The following is a 12,983-nucleotide window of genomic DNA, read 5'->3' as shown; positions in this document are numbered from 1 at the left end:
AAGTGAATCATTACTGTTCATCTGGTAACAAATTGCATTCAGTTCAAGATGATGACAGCAAAGAATGTTAGACTGTTTTCTTTTCCATAGAAAGCCTCTGTCACCATCTTCTGTATCAGCTAGGTCAATGAACAGACAACACCTTCTATGGAAAATTCAAATAACCTTATTGATTTTGTTTGCTTGATTTAAAATAATTTCACTGTTACTCTTAAATACCCTCTGGAATCAAAACCGGACAACACAATTGAATTTCTGTAGTGAAAGTTGAAAATCGGGTCCACTACAATGGCTTAATGGCTAAATCCTCACGTTGTAAATGCCAAGATCTCACATGGGCACCAGTTCGAATCCCAGTTCATTCCACTTCTCAGCCAACTCCATGCCTGTGGCCTGGGAACAAATGGAGGATGGCCCAAAGCCTTGGAACCCTGCACCGACATGGGAGACCTGGAAGAAGTTCCTGGCTCCTGGCTACAGAACAGCTCAGCTCCAGATGTTGTGGCCATTTGGGAAATGAACCAGCAGATGGAGTATCTTTCTCTGCGACTCTTTCTCTCTATAAATCTGATCTACCTTTCCAATAAAAATACATCTTAAAAATCCAAGTTAACTATTTTCTGCTATTGAACATGATTTCTTTTACTTCTCCCTTTTTGTCCCTCTGCCAGTCAAATAAGTAAATAAAATCTTCTTTAAAAGCCCAGTAATTTCCAGATTGTTTTGCCACAAAATTTTTATGAATAATTTCTGATGTTTAATCAGAATTTACATGTGAGAGTTTATTAATTTTATGAACATGGCAGTGATACAAATCAGTGATTAACATTCTCCTAAATTGTTCTTAGAATAGGTTTCAACAGATACATTTCTAATTTAAAATTAAAACGCATTTATTTAAGAAACCAAACATTTTAGTAAGAGTAGCTAAAATCCCATATGTAGCTATCTCATTAGTTAATAATACACTGAAAGCAATATTAGCGATACACTAATTCACTGCAAACATAAAACTTAATCATATTTGTGTCTATGTGTTCCTACTGGAGCACGTAACTGCCAGAAAGCTAAAATTTATTTTTAAACAGGTTTCCTTTCCAAATAATAAAGAACCACTTATTATGAAATGTTTCTTTTTGACTATTGTTGAATTCTTTGGTAATCACGGTTGGAAAAAGAATGTGGAAAAAGTAGCTGAGCATGATCTACTTCTCATTAAGTTTTCATAAAGCCAAAATTCTAAATTCTTTAGAACATTGTTTATAAACATAACTATTTAAAACTGAGTCTCTGTAAAATAGCTTTTGTTTAATGGATACACTATGGGGACATTTATTCAATAATCTGTAATAAGAAAGTTAGAAATTAACCCAACTCAACACACACTTGTCCTAATATTAACTTGTATGAATATTTATTGACTAATGAATAAAATTTAAAGCTCCTTCATTCTATAAGAAGATCAAAGTTATTGGGTAATATTATCAATGTAGACAAACTTGGGTAACAGAAAAAAAGGGATTTTTTCCTAAGATTTTTCCCAAACACTTTGAACATTATGAGGAAATTTGCTTACTTCATAATTTCAACTTAAAAAAACAAATATTTAGAAGAGAAAGGTAAGTGCATAAGGCCATGCAGCTGTGTAAGACAGGTGGTTGGGGTCCCCTGGATGAGAGGACTTCAGAAAGTTCATGGAATATATTCATTATTGCTCAATTCCATTTTTAATGTAACCTGCATTTTTCATGGGTCTTTTGTATTTGACACTCAATAGAACTTGTGAACCATTAACTTCAATTACACGGAAAACCTCAAACAAACCCTGGACATTGCAAATCTCATTAATGTTTAAACACATGGGAACTGGAATAAATAGATTTTGAATGAACTCCACCTGAATTACTTGATATTAAAACATAATTGCAATTCAGCCACTTGAAATTGCTTGCCAGTTGAAAGAGCAGAATAGCTTGCTGTGCTGAGGTTTATGATGATTTTATCTATTTTGAAGTTTTAAAACAATGTTTTTCTATAACATGCAGCTGAGATCGAGGAAACAAACGGTTTTCACTGAAATCTTTATATAATCTTGGAATACTGGGGGAAGATTTTCATTAAATTTCAGTTCTTGGAGAAAGAGATCTTACTTTGAGTTGGTTAAACCAAACATTCAATTCCACACATGAAATTTCAATCCATTAAATATACCTGTTAGTATATCCTCAGTAAGATCATAGCTGGCATATTTCTAGGTTTCTTGCTTTATTTATATAATGATATGGTAAGGCATACAATTAACATGAGCCTGGTAATGAGTGAAAACATGAAGCAATATGCTGTAAGAGAGTAAGAATAAAAATGCAGCTACAATGAAACATCATTTTCTAAAACAAAAAACAAACATTTTTTCCTAAAAAAAATCTGTTCATTTTGTAAAGTCGGTGGCAGGATTCCATCTACCTGCAAACATTTAAGTCTCTGAAAATGCTATTGTTTTGTGTTGTTTTACCCAAGTTTACAACACTTGATTAGATTTTATAGAACATGGTAATGAAGGCAGACAACATCGCGCCATAAACAACCTCACTTTGAACAAAACAACATTAAACAAAGAATAAAAGTGCCTCCAAGTTATATTTACATAAAATTATAAACCAGCTACCAGACAATTGAAGCCGATCCACTTTTCATACAGCAACTCACACGTGCAGCATGCAAAGGCTTGTACCTGAGAAGAAATGTGCTTTGAATCCCTTCTTGGACACAGTGTTATCAGATTTGAATTCAATTCTCATGTTGTTGAACTGGGACGTGATCGCTTCTGGCACCTCGGCACCACAGAATTTACCATGCAACTTCGCCTCGGAGGAGAGCCCGCTCCAGATCTCCACATAATCGTATTTGCAAACCTACAAAAACATGGTCGCAGCAGTCAGCAGACCTCAGGGTATTAAATGAGCGTCACCTACCTCAGAGTCATGTGCCCCGCTTCACTTCTGTACTACGGATCAAAATGAATAAGAGTAGAGAACTAAAGCCAGCTACGGGGGTGCTCTGAGTCAGAAGGAACAACTGGGGACAGAGAGGATGAAGACGCACAGATATGCTTGCGTTGATAATGTACAGTTTTCTCAAAATATGAAAAGTGAAGAGTTGAGATCAATGTTTGTAGAGAGGTGGGTGCTGGTAATCACAAGAGAACAACTCTGTTATTTTTAATGTGACTCAAAAAATTTCTGTAGGAACTGAGCAACTGCTTCTTGCAGATGGTCTTGGTTATCACTGATACGTACAAGCAAATACGCTTAGCTTATAAAATCACCATTAGCAACAGAAACCGTATATTTTAGAGTGAAGATGAAGAAACTGAGCTTCAGAAATTTTTATAGAACTTGGCCAACATTTCTGGCTTCGTATGGAGCTTGGAGGAATGCGCCATTAAAAACCTTCAAAGACAGGGACTGGTGTATAAAAACAGGCACGTTGCTTTTCCGGCTTCCTCATCGCACACGATGCTCTTCTGAATGATGACTGAGTGGCGAACCAATAGGAAGTCTACTCAAAGGGACGCGAACCAATAGGAAGTCTACTCAAAGGGACGCGAACCAATAGGAAGTCTACTCAAAGGGACGCGAGCCAATAGGAACTCTACTCAAAAGAATGGAGAAAAAGTTCAAACGACAGCGTAGAAGAAGCTAAGTGAATCCCCGGCACTAACATTCTGTTAACACACTTTTCCAAAGCTTTCATAATACAGCACATCCTAACAAATACCGCTCGTGTGAATAACCTTATCACATGAATATGTAGTTAGTAAAATTTAGAAACGCATGTGATCCAACCCTAGGGCAAGACTTGTGCTTTGAGAAACATCAGCTGGAATTACTGGTTCCTGTCATTCCCATTAAGTAAAAAATGAGTAACATTTTCTTAGGAAAAAAAAATGATGTTTTTTCAATCTGCTTTGTTGCAACTGTAGTTTCTGTTGAATGGGCTTTAAAGTAGTGTAGAATATTTCCAAACTCAAATTCATAGAAGTTTATTTGGAAAATATACATAATGAATAGAATAATGAAGCTTTAAAGTAGTGTAGAATATTTCCAAACTCAAATTCATTGAAGTTTATTTGGAAAATATACATAATGTATAAAATAATGAAGCTGTACACTCAACTCAAAATTCCATTTCTGTATTTTTTTAAGCAGCGCCGCTGGTGTAGTGGTATCATGCAAGATTCCCATTTCTATATTTTTGTTCATGGCTGTTAATTTAAACAGCTACAGTATCAAAGCACAGAAATGGACAATTCTCTAATGACTTTCCACATGATAACATAATTATAAATGAAAGAATTCTGGAATCTGTTAACAAAATTTGAAAAGAATTCTACCATAACTGACAACCACCCTCTGAGAATAATGCTTTGAGAAAACAAAGCTCAATTTACATAGGGAACATCTATCAAAAAAATCAGTGACAATGTCACACCTGTCATAACGAAGAGTTTCACAGAAAAAATATGACAATAGATGTCACCCTACGCTAACTTCATTGAAAATCACAGAATTGGTAGTAAAATTCTGATTTTCAAAACTCATATTTCAAAAGCTCATATAAGGCCTTCATAAAAATATTATAAAAATAATGTTCCTTATTTCAATATTCTCTTCAAAAGAAATAAAAACTAAAACAACTTTTAAAAAAGGTCCATGTGGAAAAAATACACTGAGAGAAATGCTTGTATTCTTTCTGATTGTGAAACTTACTAAGGACATTCACAAAGAAAACAGAAGCAATCCGTTCATTCCTAAACTTCTACAATTCTCTCAAGTCTATGCAGCTATGACCGTGCAGACTTGAATTCCCCATGAGGTAACGGAATGTCTTTTTTCTTTTTAAAACTTACACACAGAACTGCATTATTTAAAACAAATAGGGAAAAGAAGATGAGGCGAAAGTAAGTACAGGAGAGTTGAGCTGTGGATTAGAACCTGCAGCTCTAGCGGCATTTCTGCTCCAACTGCCGTGAGGCTCAGACACTGCACATTCCTGTTCTCACACCTCTTTGCAAGTGTTCATCAGATATACATCAAAGACACAACAGCTGCAGGAGTTATGTCTCATGACACGGAGAGGGGATGAGTCAGGCTCATTCTCAAATAAACACAGGGGTGGAAGGTACTAAGGGAAAGTCAAGTAGCAGAGACCAAACACAGCACACATTGAGAGCCTTTCTCTGGATTTTCTAAGGTAGACCAATCGTACAAAGCGCCTTTTTCTAAAAGTTCTCATTTCCATTTCCTAGGCTTGACATTCTTCCACATTTGATGTACCTGTGCTCTCTCAAAAAAGAAACGTGTTTAAATGTGATTTCCTAGCAGAAAAGGCTACAATTGGTGGACTAAGTTATATTTTTCAGAGGAAAGATAGTGTCAGTTCAATGAGTCTTTTATTGAGGCTAAAAAATAAAACGTTTTATTTATAAAGCATGACCAAATACATAATGAAAAATTATATAACAGCAATATTCTTTTCTCTACAAGTAAAATATACCATTTTATCTCAAATGGACATTTTTGTTATGACTCAAGAACTAGATTTTGGTTTGTTTTCTTTCCAGAAAAGTCTATGTGACTTAAAGAGAACCCTAAATATTCCATGGTCTTTAATAAATGAAGAAAATGCTACATCTTAAATACACTAACTCAAAATTCCCTTTAAGTAGCTTTCAATCTCCCAGAAACAACTTAAAATGGTCTATTACACTATTTTTCAAGTTTTCTGGCTTGCACACAGGGATTCCTACTTTTAAAAAAATATTATTTATTGATTACTTACTTCGTTGCCTTCCAATTCAAAAAACTCAAACTTCATAGATATCCTGTACTGGGTTGGCGCGACCACTTGCCACACACAGTTTTTATTAGGAGGGTACTCTTTGGGCCATCCTGGAGTGGTGATGGTGCCATTAAGCTTGGTGAGAAGGCCACCACAAGCAGCTAAAAGAAATCAAAGGAAAGGTGTCCCCTCAATGAATTCAGCCCTTTACAGCGCATGTAGCACATCTCCAATGATAGTCAACATTCACAATATCCGAAGTATAGAAGCAAGCTAAGTTCTGGATGAATAGGAAGAGAAAATTTGCTACAGAATTAAGTGGAAGATTAGCCACAAAAAAGAATGGAAGCCTTATACCAACAGCTAAGTGGGCAGGATCAATTATGACAGAACATCTTTGTTATTCTGGAACTCTCCATTTAGCAACCATTCCCCCCATCCTCACCCCATGGATGTTCTATTTAAGAGACACTATTTACTGCTCTTCTTTGTTCATGATGAATTAAGTAAAATCATAAAATCCCAAAGTAAGCTGTGTGAAAAGATCATGTATATACATTACTTAACTAAGACCTAGGGGATCAAGAATTGCCTCAAATACACTCTTTATTGCACTTCATGTATATGATGGTGTGGTATACAAAGTCTTCTCTCAGGAAATATGTGGCAATTTGTTCCTAACAATGTCTTTCTTCTGTAGCAAGAAGATGACGTGCTTAATTAGGTGCTGAACAAAGAAACAGGGAGCCTCTGATTTTTTAAAGGCGGTTGGCAAGGGTGTGGAACCCAGTCATTAACACTTCTGCCACCTTTGCCACTTTCATCCTATCTTAGAGTACAGCGTGATGTGCTTGGTCTCAGGGGGCCTACATAGCAGTGGAAGATATCCAAGTGAAAACACAGCAAAATGCAAAATACAAGCAATGTTGAATTTCAGAAAGTCTCAAGAAGATGAATTTGACAGGAATTTCTAAAGAGGGGTGAAGGAGGATAGGACTGGAAGATAAAGGGTCTGACTGTTCCATTTCCAGGCTGAGGTGTGAAGTCAAGGGTAGCCTGGAGGGGAGGGAAATGAGAAAGCCAGCTCTACATTTGGAGGGAAGCGATTTTGGACATGGTAACAAAGCGCAGCACAATGGAAACCTCATGCTGGTTTGTGAAGAAGTGTGTACAACGGAAGCTAGCCTGCTGAGAACTGAAGATACATTGCAATGTGCATCTGTACTCCTGAATAAAGATGGACTCCCAGTGAGTCAAATATATCTTGACAATAGGATGCTGGAATTTCTAGCAGCCTACACCTACAGCGTCCTGGTACACTTACAGAGCAGAGTGTTGGACTTGTGACTGTTGATAAGAACCACGCTATTATTATCAAACAGGGCAAAACAGTGTAGAGGCGAAGGGAAATGGGGAGGTGGGAGGGCAAAGCTCTGAGCCTATGGAACTGAATCATGAAAAATAAAAATTAAAAAGAGGAAAAAATATGAATAACCATGACAAAGGCGTCTTTGTTTAATGGCATATTCATTCATGCAATTCTGATCTAGTTTCAGGCTGGACGCTTTACGTCCAGACTAGATGCTGCAGATACCAAAGTCATGACACTTTTAGACTGTGGGCTTTAATACCTACAGACTGCATGCATTAAGACAATAGCAAGTCATGGGTGGGTGGATAAAACCTGGTTCTAGAATGAAACAGAAATGTGTCTGTGTGTTTACTGTCTGCATCTGTGTGTCTATATCTGTGTGTGTGTGTGTGCATGTGTCTGTGTGTACGTCTGTCTGTGTCTGTGTGTGTGCGTCTGTGTTTGTGTTTGAGTCTGCGTGTGTCTGTGTATCTGTGTGTGTCTGTGTGTGTGTCTTGTGTCAACAGGAAAACCTGAAAACCACAAGAGAACAGACAGATTACATAACAAGAATCCAAGGAAGGTTTGAATTAGTAATTGGGGAAGGAGGTTATTACAGAGCACAAGAAAGGCAAGAGTGAAATATAGAGAGATTTTGATGGGCATGGAGAAGTCGGATGGATGGAGAGATAGCTATGGATGACAGAATATAGTCATTCTTCCTTTTGAGAGTGGGGACAGTGGTCTTCCAACATGCATGGATACAAAAATTTGCAGATGTGCAAATCCATTTTATAAAACTGTGCAACATTGGTGAACAACCTATGCACATCAATCTGCCTTCAAATCATTTATAGATGACTTCCAATCCCCAAGATGATGTGAACGCTCTGGCAATAGCTCTGTCACTATCATGCTTACAGAATACTGGTAAACAACAGTGTACACTCGTGGAACACACACATATTTCTCTTCTGAATATTTTACAGCATCAGCTGATTGGATCCACAGATGTGTATTAAAGTCAGCCATACTAGAGGTGGGGTGGGACGTGGGGATGGCGGCAGCAGGCAGGGGTTCCCCAGCCATACCTTCGCAACTCCTCCTGTCTGGCCCGAGCTCGTAGCCAGGGTCACACGCACATTGGTAGCTGCCCAGGGTGTTGAGACATCGCTGCTCGCAGCCTCCTTGGTCAGCTTTGGCACACTCATCTTCCTCTGTGAAAACGGCAAGGGTTAGGGAAGAGCCACAGCACACCGTTACAGGCTGCATTTCAAAGCCGGGTTCCAAACAGCACTGTGGACATCAGATTCCAACACAAGCACGGGGTAAGGAGCCCACTAAGCCCTGGATGGGTGATGGTGAGAGTACAAACTAAAAAGAAATAACAATCCTGAACTCACCAAACCTCTTCAATTAAAAGCTTCCATGTTTTCTGCATGGACATTCTGCCCCATAAAACGCAATCACCTCTTAGAAAATTTTGCAAATGTATATGCAATTTAACTATATTTGCAAACATGAAAATACACATATGAAAATAGTTACTTTCAAAGAGGCATATCAAAGTACTCCATAAACTCACTCTTTAGGAGAAACTTAATTTGATTTAGGAAAATATTAAGAGTCTTCTGCAGGGATCTGTATCCATGAAAGACTAAGCTTTCTTGATTGCCAAATTATGACAATGCATCAGTAAGTTCATGGGAAAAAAAATGAAGTAAAAGAATAGTTTATTACTGGGCACTTGAGCTGCAACTGAGTGCTGGGTCGGTGGAATGGCATCTTAAGCTGCTACCTGCTGCACTGGCATCACATATGTTTGCTAATTTGAAAGCCAGCTCCTTTACTTATGATCCAGCTCCCGCCTAACGGCCTGAGAGAGCAGCAGACACAGACCCAAGTCCGTGGTCCCCTGCACCCATGTGAGACACCTGGATGAAGCTCCTGACTCCTGATTTTCAGCTGGTAGAGCCCTGGCTGAGGCAGCCATTGGAGAGTGAAGCAGCAGGTGGAAATGCTTCTCTCTCTCTCTCTCCCTCTCTTTAACTCGCACTTTTGAAATCAGTGAAAAGACCTCTCTTGGGATATCGCACAAGCCTTGGATCTGCAAATTTGGAGACTGAAGCAGCAGGTGGAAGATGTTTCTATTTGACTCTCTTTGATGTTTGAATAAAAAAATAAAATTTAAAACATAACTTTAGGATGATAGAAAAAATATAATCCATGCACAGCTGTTTTTGTGAAATGAATTTTCCATGAACCTCCTGTAGATCCCTCATATAACTACTACATGAAGGAAACCTGGTGGCATGCTTTCTGTACTACGAAATAAAACTCACATAGAAAATCTTAAAACATATACATGTGCATTTTAATAAATATTTTAATACAGGTGGTGAAAGCCCTCAGCTGCTCTGCTGTTTAATCCATATGGTAAATACTTAAGGACTCAGAGACACCTATTTCATCGTTCTATTACCCTAAATTTTTTCACATATTCAATTGAGTACATGACTTACCACAGAAAATGAGAATATAGAAAACATTTTAATTTTCTCACCAAAATTTTGTGAATTTCAGAAAAAGCATATTTGATGTATGTACACTAAAATAATTTTCTTCCTGCCTTACTGTCATGACCTCATTCACCTGTGAAACTACAAAACGAACTAAAATGTAGTTATGGTATTAAAAATCAATGCTGACTAGTACTGTCTTTGTCCAAAAAGTCATTTTTTGCAGAACAGCCCGCTAAGGAAACCACGGAGAATTGCTCACGATCCTGTAAAGGACAATTGGGACGTGCTGGCAACTGGAAATTAACTGATGGGCTACAAGGCACTAAACTCTCTTCTCATTGGGAATCTCCTGTTGGTTTCATGTCAGTACATCCTTTTCTGGATATTGCTAGTTTTACTATTTATTTAAAAACTGATGGCAGAGTGCCACAATGGAGTTCCTGTGCTGCACTTCAAAGTCATTTTACAAATAGCTTTTTCCTTCAAAACTCACCAAATGATCCTTTATAAACAGCGCATACTTCAACTTCGAATACAACTTTAACTTTGGCAAATGACTTCAGGTTACCTTTAAAGAAGTTGGCAGCAAAGCCTGCCTTGTTCACCGTTCCATCCGAAACAAACTTCATCCACAAAGTGTTGGAGGTAGATCTTATGTCATCAGGTTTATCATAACCACAGAAACGCCCTATCAAAGGGCTGTTTTCACTGGATCCATCTCGAACTTCCAGGTAGTCATAGGCACAGTTGTCATGTCTTTCAATCTGTAGCAGTGAAAATACATCAATCTAAATCTTATTAACAGAAAATAAAGAGAGGCATAGAGGGTAAAGCCATGGCATGCAATTACAGCATCCTATATGAAGCCAGTTCATGTCCCAGTGACTCCACATGTGATTCTGTTCTGTCTCTGCTAATGGCTTGGAAAACCAGTGGAGGGTACAAAAATATGTGACCCCATCAACCACGCATGAGACCTGAATGACTTCCTGGCTCCTGGCTTCAACCAGGACCAGGCACTGTTGCCATCTGTGCAGAGAACCAGCAAAAGAAAAATCTATTTTTCTCTTTCTGTTTCTCTTTTTCTCTCTTCCTCTTCCTCCTTCTCTCTCACTCACATACTGTCTCTCTCCCTGTGTGTTTCTTCCTCACACACTGTAGATTTGACTTTCAAATAAAAATTTTTAAAAAATTTTTATTATATGAAACAATTCCTTTAGGAAGATTAAATATGCTCAGTGCTGTGGCACAGATCTGCTGACTGACTTGTGCTACACACGTGCACGCAAGCATTTCTCATGAGCGTATGCAACAGTACATTGCACATAAATAAAGAGCATTTTTTATGGACAAGTGCATCCACACAAGTCAGAATCAACAAGCAGAAGATAACTAATTTTTGAAATAAAGTGAATTGTAAGTCCAGATTTCTGAAAAGATACCTAGACTTAAGATGATCGTTAAAAACATGGGCCAGAAGTATAATTAGTTCTTCGACATAGTCATAAGAATCACCCCTTGCTGATCAGCACAATCACTGCTTTGTTCGTAGAGAATCTGTATTCATGTACTCTTGACAAATGTGTCATGAGTTTAGCTTAGATGTGTGACTTGGAAAGGAAACCTGGTGATTCTGGATGACAGCTCTTCCTAGGCTAAGGGATTCGCGCTTTCCAGCTAGCACAGCTGTTTGTAGGAACTACGAGATTGCAGAATCACCACTGATGTTCCTTTCCCAAGGAAACAGGGCCTTGACATGCTGCTCCTAAGCCCTGTGGCTCAGAGAAGTGCGGCCTCTGTCCTTAACCGCCACATGTAAATATCCTGTCACTGGCTGGCCCGTGCCATTCCATGCAGAAAGACATGTTCAATGCTCTACCGCACTGAACTTTTGAAAACATCTGGACTCAAATGGAAAGAGATGTGTCTCCAAGGACTAGGGCATCAAACTGTGGAAACTGTACAGCAACGTGAAAGTGCTCGACACACCGAGGAGCCCCTGGTAAATCACTGTGATGCTAGATGTTATGTCAGCCCCAGTTCTACAAAAACATTCTAGCATGAAATAGGTCTAACGTACAATTACTGTAATCAAATGGAAGGAAGGCAGCAAAGTGTACAACTTTATAGATGATATAATTTTAAATAACATTATTCAAACGATGTTCTTTTTTGCTTTTGGAAGAAATGTGAAATAGTGTGATTAATAACGCTAAAATGGATGAGCATTTATCTTTACACTTGACATTCATTTTAATAATGAGAAATATCTAGTCATGTTTAGGAATTAATGATACTAACAAATATATTTTGGGGAGCAAGCAGCTATGCCTAGTGGTTAGGCTGCCTGTGTGATGCACTGGGCTCCCTGTGCTGGCTGCAGCTTCCTCGGAGTGCAGACCACGGGAGGGAGCAAGGGACAGCTCACAGGGTTTGGTTACTACAATCCATGTGGCCGGCTTGTGCTGCAACCTGGCTCCTAGATGTCAGGAGCTATCTCTCTTTGCTTGTATCTCTGACTCCTGAAGTTGAAACAATTAAGAAGTAAAATCCATTTGTATAAAAAGGGGGGAACATAGATAATCTGTTTATATTCATTATCTCATTCAATATATTCTAATGATACTTCAATATATTCTAATGATACTTCAATATTGCATTAATAGCTACGTATAATTACAGTTCATAAAAGAAGAGGAAATACTCAGTTAAATGTTCAAAGCAACATCTTCAACTTGTCTATTTCACATGTCATTCACGTAAATGCTGCCACTCCATTTTTCCTCTTGACAATACTGTATTTTATTTATGTAATTTAGCAATAATTAGATATCTAATTAGATTGCTAATATGTAATTTAGTATCTTATTAAAAACCTGCTATAATCAGATAATCTGTGTTTATTCATATGGGAACAGTAGTAAGTTAAAAATGTCTCTGACACATGAGGAGATACCAAAAAGCTCATGGAAAATTGAATTGACACATGCTTACGTTGGTGCAAAATAGCGCATTCATGCATCTGAATGCGTGGTGTGCAGACGAAGAGTGTCATGCATGACATGAGAAAACGTGGATGCTTCTCCTCCCCCAGGACCTACTGACACACGGCACAGACCACAGATTTGGTTTCAATCACAGCACCACAACTGTATGACCTTAGCACGGTTTACTTAAACCAACCAGTGCTAATCTCTCGGAGCCCAAATATATCCTGAATCATAACTCACACAGAGCTGTGTAACTCTTTTACACTCACTAACCAAGGT

At 38.1% G+C, this 12,983-nt stretch overlaps 1 protein-coding gene across 1 annotated transcript in view; it reads right to left on the bottom strand.

Moving 5' to 3' along the window:
- TLL1 (tolloid like 1) overlaps positions 1-12,983 on the bottom strand; it is a 101,844-nt gene that overhangs the window by 21,330 nt on the left and 67,531 nt on the right. Inside the window, exons 13-16 of the mRNA XM_040971421.1 lie at positions 10,283-10,478; positions 8,284-8,409; positions 5,842-6,002; positions 2,732-2,912 (exon numbers count right to left, since the gene is read on the bottom strand). Coding sequence (XP_040827355.1) covers positions 2,732-2,912; positions 5,842-6,002; positions 8,284-8,409; positions 10,283-10,478 — 664 coding nt within the window. The remainder of the gene's footprint in view (positions 1-2,731; positions 2,913-5,841; positions 6,003-8,283; positions 8,410-10,282; positions 10,479-12,983) is intronic.

This window comes from Ochotona curzoniae, unplaced genomic scaffold, assembly GCF_017591425.1.
Source record: "Ochotona curzoniae isolate NIBS_2020 unplaced genomic scaffold, NIBS_Ocur_1.0 contig_21, whole genome shotgun sequence".
NCBI classification, from domain to species: Eukaryota; Metazoa; Chordata; class Mammalia; order Lagomorpha; family Ochotonidae; genus Ochotona; species Ochotona curzoniae.
The sequence above is the reverse complement of the archived record's forward strand: the minus strand, read 5'-3'. Positions and strand labels throughout refer to the sequence as shown.